The sequence below is a fragment of the Eleutherodactylus coqui genome, chromosome 2, assembly GCF_035609145.1.
Source record: "Eleutherodactylus coqui strain aEleCoq1 chromosome 2, aEleCoq1.hap1, whole genome shotgun sequence".
NCBI classification, from domain to species: Eukaryota; Metazoa; Chordata; class Amphibia; order Anura; family Eleutherodactylidae; genus Eleutherodactylus; species Eleutherodactylus coqui.
In genome coordinates this window covers 4,822,097-4,841,493 of record NC_089838.1, presented here as the reverse complement: position 1 = coordinate 4,841,493, position 19,397 = coordinate 4,822,097, and the positions used below count along the sequence as shown (strand labels likewise).

At 43.8% G+C, this 19,397-nt stretch overlaps 1 protein-coding gene across 3 annotated transcripts in view; it reads right to left on the bottom strand.

Annotated features, from left to right (window-relative positions):
- Positions 1 to 19,397, bottom strand: part of SHISAL1 (shisa like 1) — a 134,163-nt gene that overhangs the window by 21,612 nt on the left and 93,154 nt on the right. For 2 of the 3 annotated variants that reach the window (XM_066590191.1, XM_066590192.1), the window contains exons 3-4: positions 14,653 to 14,866; positions 4,245 to 4,542 (exon numbers count right to left, since the gene is read on the bottom strand). In XM_066590191.1, the coding sequence (XP_066446288.1) occupies positions 4,245 to 4,542; positions 14,653 to 14,866 (512 nt within the window). Of the gene's footprint in view, positions 1 to 4,244; positions 4,543 to 14,652; positions 14,867 to 19,397 lie in introns of those variants that run through there. The other variant, XM_066590193.1, reaches the window with a different exon arrangement.

Below are 19,397 nucleotides of genomic sequence, written 5' to 3'. Positions count from 1 at the left end.
TAAACTGTATGAACTGGTGAATAATAAGTGTATCATAGATCATTTTAATACTTTCTCACCACCAATCCAGTAAAGCCCCTCTTTAAGCCCTCCCCTCACATCACCTAACTATTATTAACCCCTTAATGACTTACTTCCTACAAAACCTGCCATGATGGGTCTGCACTTTGCTACTCCCATTCTGGCCCTACCTGGAAAGCTGCTAGGATAAAAAGAAATGTTACTATACTCATCTGTTGAGTCCCCCGCTGCATCAATGTCCGCACTACGGTGATCTGTGCCAGTCTTTGTTTACTTCCTTGCAGCAATGATGTGCCATTCATGCATGTGACTGCAGCAACTAATCACTGGCCTAAGTATTGATGCTAATATGGAAAGCATAAGACTGCTAAGGACAGTAAATGGCTGAAGCGATCATGTGGATATACGTAACATCATCAATACAGGACAAGCCAACGAAAATTGGTGGAGAGTCAGGAGACCATCGAAGAGGGGGTAAATTGAGCAGGTAAATATAGTTTTTTTTCCAATTTTCCCAACATTCTTGCCCTTAACAATTTTTTTTCTAGATCCCGGACGAGCCCCCAGTAGAGGGAGCAGAGGCTGTAGGGTAACTCATGACTCAGGAGCCCCATGGAGTATATTTGTAGCTAGACAGAAACATGTTGAGAGACCCAATAGTCTCCTTGGAGATCATGAATGTTGGAGGTGCCCAACAGCTACTTATGCCCCTGCTTATTTGCTCAGTTGATGTGAATGTACATCTTTATGGAGGAGTCAAGGGGAAAAGCTGAAGGGAAGGGGCTTATTTGACCAATAGCCATCCTATGTATGGCCAGTTTAAATCTCACATTTTGATACCGTTTAATGTTAAAAGGGTATACCTGTCTCACAAGTTATACCCTATCCACAGGAGTATAATGGATAACCTACCGATTGATGGGATATTATTACTGGCCCCCCCCCACTGATTCAGAGAAATTGCTCCCGGCAAGTCTTGAAATTTGGATAGTTGTGGCCATGCATGTGCGCCCCAGCACCATCCAGTTTGCTGTGGCGCACAGTCACGTTCAAGCGTTTGGCGATCTCCAGTACTCCCATTCACTTCAATAGGACTAGCAGAGCTTGCTGAGCACTTGAGCTTGGCGATCTCCGGTGGTCCCACTGAACTGGATAGTGTGCTGACGTGCATACAAAGCCACCTACTGTCAAAATGTTGCGACCTGCTGGGACAATTTCTCTGGATCTGCGGTGGTCCCAGTGGTCAGCCACCCCCACCGATCAGCAATTTATCCCATCTCCTGTAGATTTAACCCCTTCATGTTTCAGTCATTTTTCTTTTTGTCATTTTTGCTTTTTCTCATCACTTTCTAAAGATAACTTTGTAACTTTTCTGATGACAGCTACATGAGGGCTTCTTTTTAGGGGACAAGTTGTATTTTTCAGTGCTACCATTAACTGTCCCATATAATCTATTGGAAGACTGACAAAGGGGGTGAAAAACACAGTTCTTGCCATTTTCTTTTTGCGGATGGTTGCTTTTACGGCATTAATGGTGATGTAAAAATGGCACGCTAACTTTATTCTGCAGGTCAATCACAGCCAGACCAAATGGATCTAGTTTTTTCTACTGTAGTACTGATTTTTTTAAAGAAATTAACCCTTTGACCCTCGTAACTTCTTTGGTTTTTTGACAATAGGGCAGTGTGAGGGCTCGCTTTCAGAGGGATGACCGGTAGTTATTATTGATACCATTTTGGGGTTCTGATCACTTTTTGATCACTTTTTTTTTCAATTGTTTTCTTGGAGCTAGGGAGCCCCAAAAATTCTGATCTTCCGTCTATTGTTTTTTCTGATGGTGCTCTCCGTGTGAGATTAATAATATGATAGTTTAATAATTTGGTATCGCTGCGTTGGTGTATATCCACTTTTTATTGTGACAACTGGGAAATGGTTTTCATTTTTAATGTTTTTTATTTTTTTTTTAATAATAATTAAAAAAATTTAATTTTACTTAAAAAAAAAAAATGTTTCTTTATTCCCCACAGGAGACGGACCTGAACTTACAATTGTCGGATCACTCATACAGTACAATGCAATACTGTAGTATTGCATTATGGTATATTCTCAGGCACATCAGAAATGCCTCTGGCTGCCATGACACCTAGGCGTCTCTCTGCGTTATCATCATAGGGGAAGCTGTTCCAGACACCTGAATGCTGATTGGAGCATTTAAAGGGTTAACAGCCAGGACTAGTTTTATCTCAATTCGCGACTGCTGCAGGTAGATCCCAACGGTCAAAGATGGCCTACACCTGCCGTGTATGTTGTGGGCTTGGACACCCAACGTATGCCGTACATGTACAGCGCATGTCTGGAAGGGGTTAAATCATTTTTAAGCCCATCATTCATGCTGATTCATTTCTGGTATACCCTTATAGCGGTCGGGGCTCCATTTTTCCTTATACAGAGCTCCAAATCCCCTGCATTGACAGATGACATTCTGACTACAAGCCGTGAATGAGCGAAGGATTCGGTTGGGTGACTGTCATATTTTTACATATCACTCCCAGCAGATGGCTAAACAGGACCGGGATGTGGCCCACAATGGTACAATCTCGTTACATTCCAGAGCTGTACTCTAAGTGCCGCTATCATCCCTGCAAGATGTAGAACAGAAGAAACACAAAAGCCGCTCGCTGGCTTGTTCTACACGCGGTCGTACCGCATTCAAAATGCTCTTCATTCATCAGAGTTCAATAGGCGTCATTATGTATAATCCCAATGTAGACATGAACAATCCCGCTTTCCTTTCTCTCCTGCATTGTACTGGTGGAGGCTTACTTGGCTCTCTTTCGACAGAGCGGCGTACTGTGAAAATTGCTTGAGGTGAATGTCTATTTACTGCTGCCGATTAATGCCCTCGAATTTACCAAGGTTGCAAGCCATAAGTTGGATGCGTGCGGAACATTCCTATGATGGGTTCGCGGGATGTCGCTCCCACCTCCTACAACCAATGCATGGTAACTATAACACCCCATCCAAACTCTGAGGAGGTGCTCGACTCTATGGTGATGCTTCTACTCATCTCACCCTTCCAGTGGCACGGACTTACTGGCGAACGCGACTCCGGCCACCTGTGGCGATCAGGCTTGGGTAACCATTGTAACCAGAGCTCTTGGATGATGTCAACCATGACTATTTAAAGGAAACTCCTGCCTTACCTCTTTGCCTACAGTTGGGGTTGCCACCATTGTCATTGAAGAACGAATCTCAGACATGGTAAAGGCGATGTGCTTTAGCGGTGCGGCAAGAGGCGAGGCTTATCACTACATATCTTTGTATCTCTGTTATTACAGTAGCTCCAGTAGTAATAGTGTCCTCTCTCAGTGGCCACAATAGTAATAGTGACTGTTCTCAATTGCTCCAGTAGTAATAGAGTCCCGTTTCCTGGCCCCAGCCATAATAGTGTTCCCCTTAATGGTTCAGCAGCAATAGAGCCCCCTTTTGTGGCCACAGCCATAATAGTGCCTCCCTTAGTGGCCCCAATAGTAATAGAGACTTTCATTAGAGAGTTGTGCCAACATACCAGTTTTTTGTATTCGCATTGACTACATGTCTGACTACATTGTAGTCAGACATGTAGTCATGCAGTCAATATACATTGTAGTCAGACATGTAGTCATGCTGGTTTTGGGTTAGCCAGTGCTACTCAGGTGAGTGACACTGACCAATCAGAGCAGTGAGCAATGTCTTAGACTACCGGTGTGAAAAAGTCTGAGCTGTATAGACCTTTTCCCATTGAATGTAATAGGATGTGGAATTTGATGCAGAATCGGTGCATATTCTGCAGCAAAAATCTGCTGTGTGAATATATTCTAGGAATCGCCATGGCCATATTGGAATGGAGCCACACTAGCAGAGAGAATGGAGAGAGAAGAGGGCAGCAGGTACTATTACTCTCCACCCCTCCAGCCCCTGGACATATTTTGCCCAAATCTTTAAAGAACTCACAGAACCCCTTTAAGACTGAAGAAGGGGGAGTTCCCTGAAACTCTGCATCCCATTTCAGAAACAGCGCCACACCTGTCCTTAGGTTGCATTTAGTATTACAGCTCAGCTCTAAAGTGAAGAGCTGCAATACCACACACAACCCGTGGACAATGGTGGCGCTCTCCGCCAAGCAGCCATGTTTGACAATTCTTTTCAACTTGGCCATAAGAAGGGCTAATCTCTCCAGAGTCTTACCAGGCAGTTGAAGTCTGAAAGGACATCAGTGTTGGACTAACAGTATCTCCTTTTAAAGTGTGTACGGCATGTGAGGTCTGAGACTGAGTCTGTACTTGGGAGGGCTCCGGTGCTGCTGCTGCTTTATCCCATTGCCTCTGTCCTTGCCGCATCCATTTCGCTTGGATCCCCCACCTTGAAAGGTACATTTTACAAAAATCATAGTTCATTGCTGAATAGTATATGAGATCAAGAATTAACAGGGTGAGCACAAAAAATCCGTAGACCCAGACTCCGATCAGGGCGCTGTAGTTGCTGTGAAAAAACAGACAAAAAGGATAAAGCCATTAGATGAATCAGACTTTTGCAAATACTTTATTTTAACCCTTTAATGACCTAAAGGACCAAACACTTTTAAAGAGTCACTTCGGCAAAAACACATTTTTTCATGCCTGGCCTCTCACCTGTCACACTCTGGAGGTCTCCTCTGTGTATAGCAGTCACTTCCCTGCAGTGCAGGCCCCTGTCTGATGCTTATCAGGCACTATATTAAGGCTGAGATTTTTGACTTTCAGTTTCACACCAATCCCATGATGCATCAGCATAGCATTAGCTGATGCTACACCATTTTTGCCTGCTGAGGGGGACAGTTTAATTATAATTACCTTCACCTATGTATGCTACAGCCCATAAGTAAGTATACAGCCAGGAGGATGAGCTGTGATCTCCTCTTTTATACCTGTGTGATCATCATCAGTAACGGTGACAGAAGTGTCTGTGTCCCCCTGTTGATAGTTTCAGTAGTAGATCCATGGACCAGCATCATACAGGCTGACATTGGACTCATTGACAGGGAGGTATTTGTGCTGTGTATTATGTGTGTTTTTTTTTTACCCACAATGCACCGTCTGACTTCCCGTTGAGTTATTGGGGTATTAAGGGAAGCGCATTTTCACAGAACTTCCGATTGCATGAAGAAAATTTGCAACACGTCCTATTTTGGTGTCGCACCCAGGTAGCCTATTGAAGTGAATAGGAATTACACAAATATGCATGCGCTTGTATATTTACGGCGGTGCGAGATGAAAGCCCAGAAGGGGGCGCCGTAGATTTACAGCCCTTGGTATTTATCAGAATAGTAATGATTTGGAGTCTCCAGTTAGCCCTTCGAATACGCACTATTACTGCTGCCCTCTGCTAATGTAGTGCAGATATGCTCAATGCCCCCCGCTGCCCGTTCTGTCGTTCGTCTGCTGAGGTCTGTGCCTTTATATCTTTGGATGTGGAAAGGGAATCATAAAGTGTCTTGACTTTACAAGGAAGAAATGTTCCTTCTTAACAGACGTGTGACAGACGGAAATTCCGAAGGGGTCCTTACTGATCATCACAGCTCAGGCACCGAGGAGTGCGAAGACCCCTGAGAGAATGATTTCACAGCAATGTATGATGGTGCCGCAATGATCTGACCGAGGAGAGTTGCCTTTGACTCAATGGACTAGGGAAAATCAAGATGTTACGTGATGGACGAGGCCATGATTACTAGAGGGTGGAAAATCCTACACAGACATCTCTGTCTTTTCTTACTGAATATCTTATATAATTTATTATTATAATTCAATGTATTTCAAGGTTATTTAATGGGTTGGTTGTGGATTTACAGGGTAGCTACCTATAGATGGCACTAGAGAGACAGTTTTTTTCCTTCTAGAGGAAAGCAAATTTGCATACCATTACCCAGGGTGCATTGCCTGTCTCCCTAAGGTAACTAGTGTCTTTGCAAAGGAGAAAGAGTACACCCAAGTGCCTGTGAATATAAAATGCTAACGCTACTCCCTTTCCTTATACCCTATTAGGGCACATGGGATCCACTTCATGGACTATTGTAACATAGAACTAGAGGGAACCAGACCCATCCATGTATTACATGGTTCATGGCGTAGTTGTTTTATGGAAGGGTAGTTTTCAGTAATGCAGCTATACAGGTTGTAGTTGCAAGTGGGCCTCTAAGTCAAGGGGGTGGCAAGGGTCTTCCTCATCACAATGGCAGGTAGAAGTGTCATTGCTGGGCCCCTCAGCCCCCAAAACACAGGTGTGCACTGAATAAACTATGACACCTACTCATTGAGAAGGACAATGGAGAAAGCAGCAGAATGGGGAGAGTGCCCAAAGACAAGTCATAGCTGGAAGAAGTCCTCATGGCGGTCTGTACCCAAATAAAGAAAAGGGAAAGTGGATGACTACATCAAACATGAGCTGTGATCACTGGAGGTAACTGCACTGTAATCATTATCATCATGTATAAGTGATATCTGGCTATTAAATGATGACTGCGTTATTTAGATGTACCGTATGCTACCATACACAGAGCTGAGCTGCTGTATCTGAGCCGGGGAAAAGGGGGGAACAAGTTGAACATTTGTATAAGGGCTATATTGCCTCATGAGCCTGCAGCTCATGAATTTCAAGGACTACTTTCTCCATGTGTGTTCTGCTGACAGACTACTTCACAGATCCATAAGATGGACATATCTTTGCAATCAGTGAGCCTTTTTCTACCTTATACTGCTCCCAGAAAGATGGTGACAAATTCCCTTTAAGAGGTTCCAGGCGGGTATATTAATCAAGTGACCATACGAAGGATGATATAATGTGTAATACGCAGTCAGAAATAACCCGTGAAGATACTTTTTAGGAACCTTCTAGATGTTTAATTCCTGCCTCGTGAAAGCACTGAGCATGAAGATAAAAAAGGATCTCGTAATTATATAATGCGGTGTTGGAATTCTCAGCCAACTGCCTTATAAAACGTAAAAATGACTGGAGGGGATCGTGTATCCTCATATAATAAGATTTATGGAGGTAGTGCGAGGAATACATGGGTACACACAGATTCATCTCCACAAACACTGAGGAAAGCGATTTATTCCGAATCGTAATAAATACCAGACATCATAAAGCATCCCAATCAAAAGTGAGGAAGGGAAAGCAAGGGAGAGAAGACATATGAAATGTAGTATAAGGAGCGTATATAACAATTCTCTATTAGACTCCTAGTGACCACAGTGCCTTCTCTAGGTAAGGGGTGAACAACCGGGGTGATCAAATTACCCATGGCACCTTAATCTGCTGTCTATTCATCATGACACTCTCTCCATTCAGGGGACCATAGAAGCTACAACCCTACTGGGCCTATAGCCTCCTGATGTCCTGACCCTTCTTCCCTCTATTACTCATAAATAACTATTAAAATTAACTATTACGGTAACCAAATCCCAATAGGTAATTGCTAGACGATAAAGTAATTCATTCTCCTTGCCTTCATATTTGTGATGGCTCTAATATGGCGGACCTCCATAATTTCCTCTACTTAGCTTGGGTCGTAGAACTGACAACTAACCAGAACTTCAATATCCGTCTGCAATTTTGAAAGTGTTCTAAATCCCTATGGAATACAAAGTAGTGATTTTTTTATAATATGCATGTCTGATCTCCATCATGACCAATCTTAAAAGTATCAGCATGAAGGTGTTGTTCACGGGTTCATGGTGGTTCCTAAATTCCACCATTGTTCAAGCCAAGATTTGTCAAGAACATGATGGAAACAAGCTGGTTCTCTGCAACCCTATGAATACTGCACCAATTCTTTAGAAGATTCTTCTCTAGATTGGGGTCTTCAGACTCTGTGATGTTCTCATGATCTTCCTGCGAGTCATTCTTTTCCTCCTATCTTCAACACATAATTTATTTTCAAATGATCTCAATTTTCTTATAATACACTCTTTGTAAAAAAAAATGAAAATCCAACACCTAGATCCAACACCTTGCTGCAAAACCTGGCATGCAGTTATATCTCAGGCAGATATGCAAATGACTAGAGTTGTGGCATGATTAGATGTATCAACTTGCTACTTGAGGCCCAGCTGGTTGACCACTAGACATGCCTCTACGATAAAATCAAAGAGATTTCACCGAGTAAATAAAGTTTGAGAAGGCAGGGAATTATTGGCATGGAAGAAGCTGGATGGTAATATCGATGAATTGCCCACCACCTGGGCTGTGACAGTTAGGAGGTGTTGGGACTTGTGGTTGCATACGGGTATGCACACAAGGCAACTGGACTCAGGATTCCCTTGGCAGACCACCAGTAGAGGAGATTGTCTGATCATTCAATAAGCACAAGCAGCTACAACTGTTTCATTGTTCGCTATCCAGAGACAGGTGGCGCCATTGTTACAGGCTTCTGTGTCTGTTGAAACCATTTCCAGGCACCTAGCTGAAGGACATTTCGTCTCACGTTTTTTTGATTCTGACAATTCCTTCTAGGTGTTTGATTTTTTTTTACACTGAGTGTACATCCAACCATAGTTGCCTATGCAGAGGACTGGCAGCTGCCTTTCAAGGAGGTCTTGTTCATCGGTCATGATGGTTCCTAAATCTGGCCACTGTTCAAAACGAGATTTGTCCTGATCATGGTGGAAACAATCTGGTTCTTCGCAGCCCTATGAAAACTGCACCAGTTCTTGAGAAGGTTTTCATGATTTCCTTGCTGGTTATTTATTTTCTCCTGCTTTCAACACATAATTTTATTTTTCAGTTATCTCATTCTCCTTATCATGCATCCAAAATATGATATAGGTTAATTTACCATTGTGGCATACACAGAGAACTGGGAACTTCTCTACTTTGTGTGCCAACGTTGCAGAACTGGTGGAGGCCACTTCCATATACAGGCTCTTATCACCTAGGGAAGAGACTCTATGGGCCTAATAGCAACTATATGGGCTAATTCTATGATGCCTAGCTCTTGGTTCAGCCTGGTTATTTATGCTTCAAGTGGTCACCCAGACACACTGCTGCTCCATTCACTTCACTAAGACCACCAGAGATAGCTAAGTGCTTGAGCTATCTCCAGCATTCACACTGAAATCAATGGAGCGGCAGTAAATACATGTAACCACCGCTGCTACACCTCAGGATACACCAAAGCCCCTTCTAGTTATTGGTCATTCGGGCCCAGAGGTCGGACTCCCATTGATCAGCAAGATATTGTTTATCTTATGAGTTGGGTATAACTTGCTTTTGTGAGACAACCCTTTTAATTCTTCATCAATACCAAGGCTCAAGGTTGTCACCAGCTCTGGTTTTGGCTATACCTTCTATCAAATGGATCAGGGTGTTGTTCCTCCGTCTAACCCTACTATCAATTTTCCCTGAAAGAGCAAATCTGCGGCATTAGAAGTAGGTGGCAACCATTCCCCACCGTGGTCCCCTAACGTTATCACTAGAGTTGAGCGAACGTACTCTGTCGAGCTTGATGCTCGTTCTATATATGGTAATATGCAGAGCTCTAAGTAATGCAATCACCATATAATAGTTGGATATTAGATCTTCATAGTCATTACAATGCAGTTACCTCCAGAAATCACAGGTGATGTTTTCTCTGATGGGGTCATCCACTTCCCCTTTTCTTCTTTATTTGGGTGCAGATCACCGTGTCTACTTCTTTCAGCCATGAGTTGTCTCTGGACACTCTCCCCATCCTGCCACTATCTCATTGGCTCCTCTCAGTGTCCCCACAGTACTTGTGCTCCACTTTGTGCCCCATACAGTAATACTGCCTCCTAGCCCTGCTCCCCTCACATTTTGGCTTAGCCCTGCTCCCTCAGTCCCCCCAAAACTCCAGAGAGCATTGAATAAGCTTGACGGTGACCTCTACGACTCCTATAGCTATACCATTGTCTATGAGCATCCTAGCAGTTTTGGTTACTTGAGGACTCCCATAATGCATTGCTGCAAGTTGTGTTTGCTGTAATATTGTAGTTTACATTTAAGATTGGGATCTCGGTGGAGTCATTTATTTTGTTGGTCTCGGTCACATTGAATTTCAAAAACCGCCAATTACATCTAGAGCTTAAACAAACAGCCATTCTGAATGAATGCAATCTTCAACAATTTATTAATCTCCCAGCCCGTGGCTTTCCCATCTGCTCCCTCTAACTAACATCTGTCTGTCATACAAGAGGCTTTCTCAGCTGATAGGACGGCACAAAAGCCTCATAACTACAGAATGACAGAGAGAAGGAGAGGGAGGGGGGCACTTACTTATCTTCATTACATTCGCTGCTCTGATTTCGTGTTCCTCTACTTACCCATTTATAGATTGCAGGGGAACACTAAGTCTTGTTCACTGCAATGACATTGTCTTAGGCCACATTCACATCTGCCTTCGGGCTTCTGTTTGGGATTACCTTTTCATGTTCTGTAATGGAAAAACCGAATTCCTGCCCAAATGGATCCAAGACAGAATCAAACAACGCTGAACCAACCCCATTGACTATAATGGGGTCACCTGGACAAAATAGTGCAGAAGTGAATGTGGCCTTAGAGGGGTTTCGAAAAACTATTTTCAAACACTCTTTTAGGGAATAGACGGGGTTCCCATGTTTATAATCTACATCCTATAGCTACAAAAAATAGTCTCTGGAGGACCAACAGATCCAACCATTTCAAGGAAAGCCCATTGATTTCCATAGGAAGTGTGTAATTCTTCATTTCTCCTGCGGTAGCGCTGCAGGTAAATTGGATGCGCTACAGAAAAAAAAGGGGAAAACGACCAGAAATCTAGAAGAAGGCCCATGTCCTGAGTAAATACTCCCCTCTTCTCGTTCCTGCAGTTCTCTTAACTTCCAGACAACATCCTGACATCCGTGCCCGTCATCAGGACAGGGACTGCAAGTGGTTGGAATGAGGGCAGGTGATTTACTACAGGGTGGTCTGGGTCTAAATATGGTTAGGGGTCTGGTCTATAGTCTGTAATAGTTTAGGGGTCTGGTGTTTGCATTTGTTTATGAGGTCTGAACTGGAGTCTGAGTTAGTAGGGGCCTCCATAATGTTCTGTTTTTCTCCTGCCAATGTCTTGTCAGTGTCTTGTTTGTGGAATGCATTTGATTTATGTCTATTGCATGGCTGCAGGACTAAGAGGGTTAATGTGTGGTATGTATTGTCCTGTCTGAGAAATGTATCGTTTTGTGTGTGTCACGTGATGTGGATTTATATATATATATATATATATATATATATGTCTTTGCTGAATGCAGAGAGAAGGAGAAGAGAGAAAGACAGAGGACTGGCATAGTGTAAAACCCTGAGAGAAGCAAGTCAGCAAGTCGGTCTGCGTGTGGGACATGGAGGAGGCCGAACGACTTCCCCATGCTCATTCTGGACCCTTACTACCCAAGAGGCTTCGGCGCTTCTGTTGAATGCTGAATGAAGGAACAACCATTAGACAGCGAGAAGAAGAGAAAGAGACTGTTTGCCAGAAAAGGAAGTTCACAGATAACTTGGACTGTGAGTGATCTGAATATGCTTGCCTATCTTCGACAGTCCTTTTGGAATGAATGGAGCAGCACCGCAGCCGCGCAGCCATCGCTCCAATCAAATCACTGCAGGGGGTTGCAGCAAGCCCACAGTGAGGAGAACGGGGGAAACGGGACCCTCATTATTGATATCGTTGGGGTCTCAGCATTGTTACCTCACCAATCAGATTTGTATCACCTAGGTGATAAAGACTATCTTGGTACAAGAAGGAATCGGTCACCTCCCTAGACCACCATAAACCAAGGTGATGTAAGTTTTTATACTCAACTGTTCCCCGGTTTCCACCGATGAAGATCGTACTGGGCACGAAGATATGACTCTTCTTTGAGACGTGAGCGTGCTCTCCCATAGACTTGTATGGATGAGCATGCACATGTCAATCACCGGTCGGGTCTGGTCTGGGGTCTCTATTTGTTTAAGGGGTCTAGGTCTGTATTTAAGAGATCTATATTCTTCAGGGGGTCTTCTCGGGGATTTTGATTTGTATAGTGGATTTGGTCTAGGTCTGTATTTAAGGGTTCACTATTCATTAAAGGGGTCTGGTCTCAGGTCTGCATTTGTTTAGGGGGTCTGGTCTAGGGTCTGTATTGATTCTGTGGTGTAGCCTTGGGTGTGTATTCATTTTGGGGTGCTAAGCATCTGGAGTCTGGATTTATTTTTGGGTTTGATACGGGGTCTGTTTTCAACTTGGTGTGCTATCTTGGAGATTGACCAGTATAAATGGACAACATAAGTATGTCCTAATGCTTTGAGATGTTGTCTACAGGCTTGTTGAGGACGATACATGGCGGACATCCACGTAGTTCTTACTTATAGCACATTCCTCACCTACGTTTTCTCAGCTCACGAATGTCTGTCTCCATCATATTTAAGTAATACGTCCAAATTCCAAACAGGAATAATGAGGTAGTTTATGAAAAGCGTAAACTTTTCTAACCTCCCGCTAGCAAATTTCGTATTCAAAGCTTCTAGTATTCAGATGTGCGGCACACGCCGGGCTGGAAGATGAGGCTGGATTCTAGCAGTAAAGGGTTATTTCCTGCAGGCGGGGAGATAAAAGTGGAATCACAAGAAAACAGCGAGCTTGGGCCCCGTCTTGTGATTCCGCCTTGTTATTTAGGTTCCACACGGTTACCATGGCAATGGCCTAATGGATGGATTATAGATTTATTTATAAATGGTATTAATTGGATTCTGGAATTGAAATGGAAATCAGCCCGTGCACGTTCAGGCGGCATGACTTTACTTCATCTGCATATGAAGAAGCAGCCACAGAGTCGCAGCTGAGCAACTGTCTGTCAGAGGGATTGTCATGCAGAACAATGGACAAAAGGACTCCTTTGATCCATAACCCTTTCATCTTGCTTTTTTTGCCCCTTTAAACAGTTTTCATTGTATTTCTAGAACCTAAAAGCTGAGGAAAATCTTCTTTTTGGATGACGAGAAAATCTACAATATACCATTTTCTAAGTCTGATAATATAAAATATCGGATAACCCAGCACCCCAAGGATAGGCCAACAATGGAAAATACTGAAAAGTGTTTCATCATGTCTCCTAACTGCCCTGGTTTTGGCGGGACAGTCTCACCAACCTGGGAGGTGCAAGGGCGGCCAGGAATGGAGTAAAATAAAACTCATTTTTGGGTAGCCCAATCATATATACCAATGCCAGGGAATGGTCACAGAAATCACAAAACCATGCTATAGGAGACTAGGGAAGTGGGGAGCTGTGGCAGAGGGAGTGAAAGAGGTGAGTAGCCTGTTTTTTATTGTTTAGTGGGGGCATGTAGGGGCACTATTGTCATGAAAGCAACACTAAAGGACCCTGTTACTCTGAGGGGATCCCTAAGGAGAACTATTACCATGAGAAGGATTTTTAAGAGGCACTATTACTGTGAGGGGGTCACTAATGGGCACTATTACTGTGAGGGGGTCACTGAGGGGCACTATTACTGTGAGGGGGTCACTAAAGGGTACTATTACTGTGAGGGGGTCACTAAAGGGCACTATTACTGTGAGGGGGTCACTGATGGGCACTATTACTGTGAGGGGGTCACTGAGGGGCACTATTACTGTGAGGGGGTCACTGAGGGGGACTATTACTGTGAGGGGGTCACTGAGGGGCACTATTACAGGGAGAGAGTCACTAATGGGCACTATTATAGTGAGAGAGTCACTAAAGGGCACTATGTGAGAGGGTAATTAACAGGTAGTAATACTGTGAGGGCGTGGTGTAGCATCAAAGGGGCATAGCTTAGCAGAGTAATACAGTATATACCGTGGAGTTCAATACATGCCACAAGAATTGTCCCTGTTTTCATTGTTCAAAATTGGGTTGTATGGTTTCACATTATAAAACAGACATATTTTGTAGGCAGTACCATGCCTAACCACACGGTGCGCTGTTAAATGAAGTAGGTCCATAAATAGATAGACCTCACAACTCACAGAACTTTAATTGTGTGATTGTTCCCAGCAAGAGAAACCAAGTCATCTTGTAGATGTGATACCTTTTAATGGCTAACAAAAATACACGATGCTACAGCGAGCTTTCCAACCTACTCAGGGTTCTTCCTCAGGCTTAATGGAGAATCTTGATTGTGATGCCATACTGTAAGGTGCCTGCTAGTGGCAGACTTTTGTACTCTAGTCATTCAAGAAAATGCAACTTATAGAGCATTTCCAAATAAAACAAAAAATGTGACAACAGGAAATTTCTGCCATTACCACTACTACCAAGATTTCTAAGATCCCTAAATGCGTAATCTGCTGTAGGGTTGGTTGAGGTATTATTGTATAATTACTATCCACTTGGCACTCTGGGAAAACTGGGTGACAATGACAACCCCTACAAGGGCTGTGATAGCAGCCATTACCTTCTGCCAGCTTGAGATGCGGGAAGAATGGTGTATCCAAAGGAAAACAATGTTCAGTCTGCCTATGATGGGGATATTGGACAAAAATCTTAAAAAATGGGCAACCACTCTATGGTCAATTTTTAACAAAAATTTTTGTTGAGAGGGATGATGTGGGATTGGGTCACTTACTTGTGCATATAGCCATCAGTACCCAACGTGAGATTCATCTGCATGACGTTCTGGAATTCTGTCTCATTACAGCAGTACTTGAAGACGGTGTTGTTGTGGTGACAGCACAAGATGTATGACTTATTGTCTGAAAGGCGAGGACAGTGGAATCCAAAGTGGTATCGACCTTTGTGGTCTGTATACGGTTCACAGACTCTGAAGTGTGCAGAAGAGGCTGTGGGATATTAGAGTAGGTTAGATAGCAGAATGCATTATACAGCAACATCATAAACTTTTTGTAAAAAAATAAAAAATCAATCCCCTAGAAGGAGTTGTTGCTTTGCTGCAAAATTCGGTATGCGGTTACATCTCTGATATACAAATTATTAGAGTTGTGGTGCTTAGATGAACCGTCTTGTCACCAGAGGCCCTAAAGCTTGGTTTAGACACAGCGATAATCACTCAAGATTTTTTGAGCGATAATCGTTGTGTTCTTTACAGTGCAAAGTGATCGCTCAAACATTGAGGGATCACCTTGCGCTCTGTGGGGAGGATGCAGAAGACAAGTGGGGCCACTTGTCTTCTGCATCCAGCTGTTCCCCAGTCGGAGAATCCCCTACAGACCACCAGTAGAGAGGACCGCCTCACCAGACTGTTAGGAGGTGTGGGGACCAGTGGATGTGTGAGGGCACACAAGGTGACCGGGCTCAAGATAGCTCCTACAGACCACCAGTAGAGAGGAGCGTCTGACAAGACTGTTAGGAGGTGTTGGGACTAGAGGATGTGTGAGGGCATACAAGGTGACCGGGCTCAGGACGCCCCCTACAGACCACCAGTAGAGAGGACCGCCTCACCAGACTGTTAGGAGGTGTGGGGACCAGTGGATGTGTGAGGGCACACAAGGTGACCGGGCTCCGGACGCCCCCTACAGACCACCAGTAGAGAGGAGTGCCTAACCATACTATAAGGAGGTGTTGGGACCAGTGCATGAGGGCACACAAGGTGACCGGGATCAGGACACCACCTACAGACCACCAGTAGAGAGGACTATCTAACCAGACTGTTAGGAGGTGTTGGGACCAGTGGATGTGTGAGGGCACACAAGGTGACCGGGCTCAGGAAGCCCCCTACAGACCACCAGTAGAGAGGATCATCTGATTGTCCTATAAGCATGAGCAGCAACAACTGTTTCGTTGTCCGCCATCCAGAGACTGGTAGCGCCATCGTCACACCCCTGTGTCTGTCTGAACCATTTCCAGGTACCTGGCCAAAGGACATTTGGTTTCACGTTGCCTATTACATGTACTGCCTCTGACACTCATCGACCGTCTCCTCCATTTTCAGTGGTGTCCTAAACTGCTATGGATTGGAGCTGCGTTGTCTTCAGCGATGAATCGAGGTTCAGTTGGGTGATGATGGCCTTGTTCGTTTCTGGAGATCTAGAGGTCAGCGCCTCAATCCTGCCTTTGCTGTGGAGTGGCACACTGCCCCCTGCTGGTGTGATGGTCTGGGGGGCCATTGCCTATGACAGTCAGTCCCCCCTAGTTGTGGTACGAGGGACAATGACAGCTCAGCGATATGTTCAGGACATCCTGCAGCCACATGTGTTCCTCTCATGGGGGTCACAGAATGTCTGCACTACAGTGGCTGCCCGGTCGCCAGATTTGTTGCCAATAGAACATTTATGGGACCGTTTGGGACACCAACTTTGACAGCTGAGTTTGCACGAGCTAGGGGCTCAGTTGCAGCAGGTGTGGAACGATAAGCTACAGGATTCTGTACAGAACCCATATGACTCCATGCCAGTATGTATCACATGTTGTATCTAAGCTAGGGGAGGTACAACAGGATACTAGAGCCTCCCTATAAGGGGTCGGTTCTCCACAATAAATGCTCCTTTTGCTCTGATATTGTAATCACTTACTAATATCAACATTACAATCACACGGAGGAAGTTTTATTCCAACAACTTCTGGGGGGGGGGGGGGAGGGATTGTTTTTGACAATAAGTATATTTACGTTGCTTACCATGATTAAAAAATACATTAGGGAATATTCAGCATGAGTCCATTATACCATATATACTACCTAATGGTTGCAATCACAATTTTTTAACCCCAATTGCAAATTAGGTTTATTTACAAACTTTCAGCTGTTTTTTTTTTTTTTTAAACAAGAATTTAAGTAGCTCAACACGACTAATATAACCAGCAGGTTCTCCAAATTGACCACAATTGACTTTTAAAGACTACTGCAGTGTCAAAAGCATTCAACTCCCTGAATAGAATCCCTCATAAGAGCACAAATTTGCAAATCAATTGCTGTCTTAAACACACCTGATGCATCTTCTGGTCATTATTGGTTGCATCAGGTGTGCTTGAGAGAAAACTCATCCAATACCTGGACTGGTGAAGGCTTTGTCAGCTGTGACATTCAACTGCATGTTAGAAATATAGCTAAGTCCAGAGATTGGTCTACAAAGTTAAAGGGTTGTCCAAGTTATAAGAGGTTAGGACAAACTCTTACTCATGCAGTAAAATAACAAAGTGATATACTCACCTCTCCCAGCTCCGGCACTCGGTCCCTCACGGCGGTCTCTGTTTATAGCCGCAGTCCTGCCTTGTTTTCGGGACGTCACATGGGCTGCAGCCAATAATGGAGCTCAGCGATCGATCTATTCGGGGCAATGGATCAGTTCTATGTCTGGAAGTGGAAGAATGAAGCATACGCTGGAAGGAAGGCCCTGCCTAGAGTGAAGCATGGTGGTGGTCGGTGATGCTCTGGGGCTGTCCTGCTTCCTCTGGCACTAGACATGTGCAGTGTGTGGAAAACAGGATGGATTCAATGAAATGTCAGGAAATCCTAGGAGAAGACATCATGATTTCTGTGAGGAAGCTGAAGCTTGGGCATCAATGGACCTTCCAATAGGACAGTAATTTCAAGATACCTCAAAGTCCACAGGGCTTGGTTTCAGAAGAAGTCCTGAAGTATTCTGAAGCGGCCATCACAGTCACCTGACTCCAGCCCCGTAGAATGTGTAGAAGGCAGTTGTAACACGCAAACTCAAGAATATTAGTGAACGGGAGGCCATTGTTCATGAGGAATGGGGTAAGACTCCTCAGGAACGCTGTCAGAAGCTCAGCATCACGTCTGCCGCAGGTCAAAGGAGCTCTACTAAGTGCAGAAGACGCTTGCCATTCAGGGGTGGGGGGGAATAATTTTGAGCCTGCAGTAGTTAGTAAAATTGGCATTTTGTGTTGAATGTGGAGAAACCACTTCTTATATAGGTAGGGAGATATTTAAACTGTTCTTGCTTGATTGCTTTTTGCAAAAAGTGAAAAGTTTGTAAATTTTGCAAATAAACCTGATTTGCAATAGGGTTTTCAATAATTGTATTTTTAGCTGTCTCTTTGCATGCAGTACCATGCCCAAACACATGGTGTGCTGTCAGGGGAACGAAGTCCATACGTTACTGCACACAGAGCATACAACACTATCATTGTAAGGCTCTATCAACATTTCTCCCTTTCCTTCGGGGTTTTGGTACTTTATCAACAAGAACGGAATAGTCTGTAGAGCGATTCTTGATGTCAAAAATACCACAACCATGACGGAAACCCGCAGACCCCTGTATTAAGGATCCATGTGAAAAGTGATCCCTATTATTCGTTATGAATGTAAGCTATGATGTTAGTGTGAACTGTGCCTAATACAATACTTAAGGCGCCAGCTAGTGACAGAACTGTACTCTCATACACACTGAATACTAATGAAACTGCATAGAAATCACGATAATATTCTACAAAAGTTTTCAACATGGATCCATTATAACTTGATGAAAATTGTAAAAGAAACATATACAAATTAAACTTGCAATACTATGCCTGACCACATGGTGTGCTCTCATTCCCATATGTGTTGTGTAATGCTCCACGGCTCCAGCTAGTGGTATAAATGTTTAGTGCAGAAATTTTAAATTTCTATCATTCATGATTCTCTGATGTTACATATGAGGTGCATTTATGAGACAAACAGCTCTGCTTTACACTTCTGGTCCTCAGTTGCTGAAAAAGCAAGATGGCTGCCAGGCACCAGATTCTTTTGCACATAGTAGAATAGAAAGCAGATAAAAGCAGGGGTGGGCTGAGCATTAAGGCAATATGTATAGCTACACTAGGTGGCTGGTAAAGGCCCATGACCACTCTTGGTTTGCCCCTTGTTGATTATTTCTTCCAACACTAGTCCACTTGCTACTAATATATGGTAATACCGTATACTGCTCATGATCAGAAGTTGGTTAAACACCCACTTCCATCTAAATATATCTAAAACAGTGGACTCAGAAGTTCTCATAAACCGCAAACAGCCGGCAAGCATGTGTTTAGAGGACTGGCCTGGATCCAGGATAGATATCTGGTCTAAACTCCATCTTTAGTTCCAACATCCGATCTACTGATGTTTGATGCAGTCACATCAAGGGAACTTTCAGTAACATCTTGGTCACTGACTCTAAAGAGACAGGAAGGTCTAATATGAGACACATGTGGAAGACTCTACAAAATGAAATGCTGAAATATCAAGTACAGCTTGGTGGGAACTCCATATTGATTGCTCAAGAATTCAGTTGACACCAGAAGACCTTGCTGTCCAGTTAGGCCAATAGAGTGTTCCTGGATTGGGCCAAATATTGTTAAGGGCCCCAAGATCAGTTTTACACTGTATTCAGAAGCAGAGCAGGAAGACCCATAAGTAGTATCTAAATAATG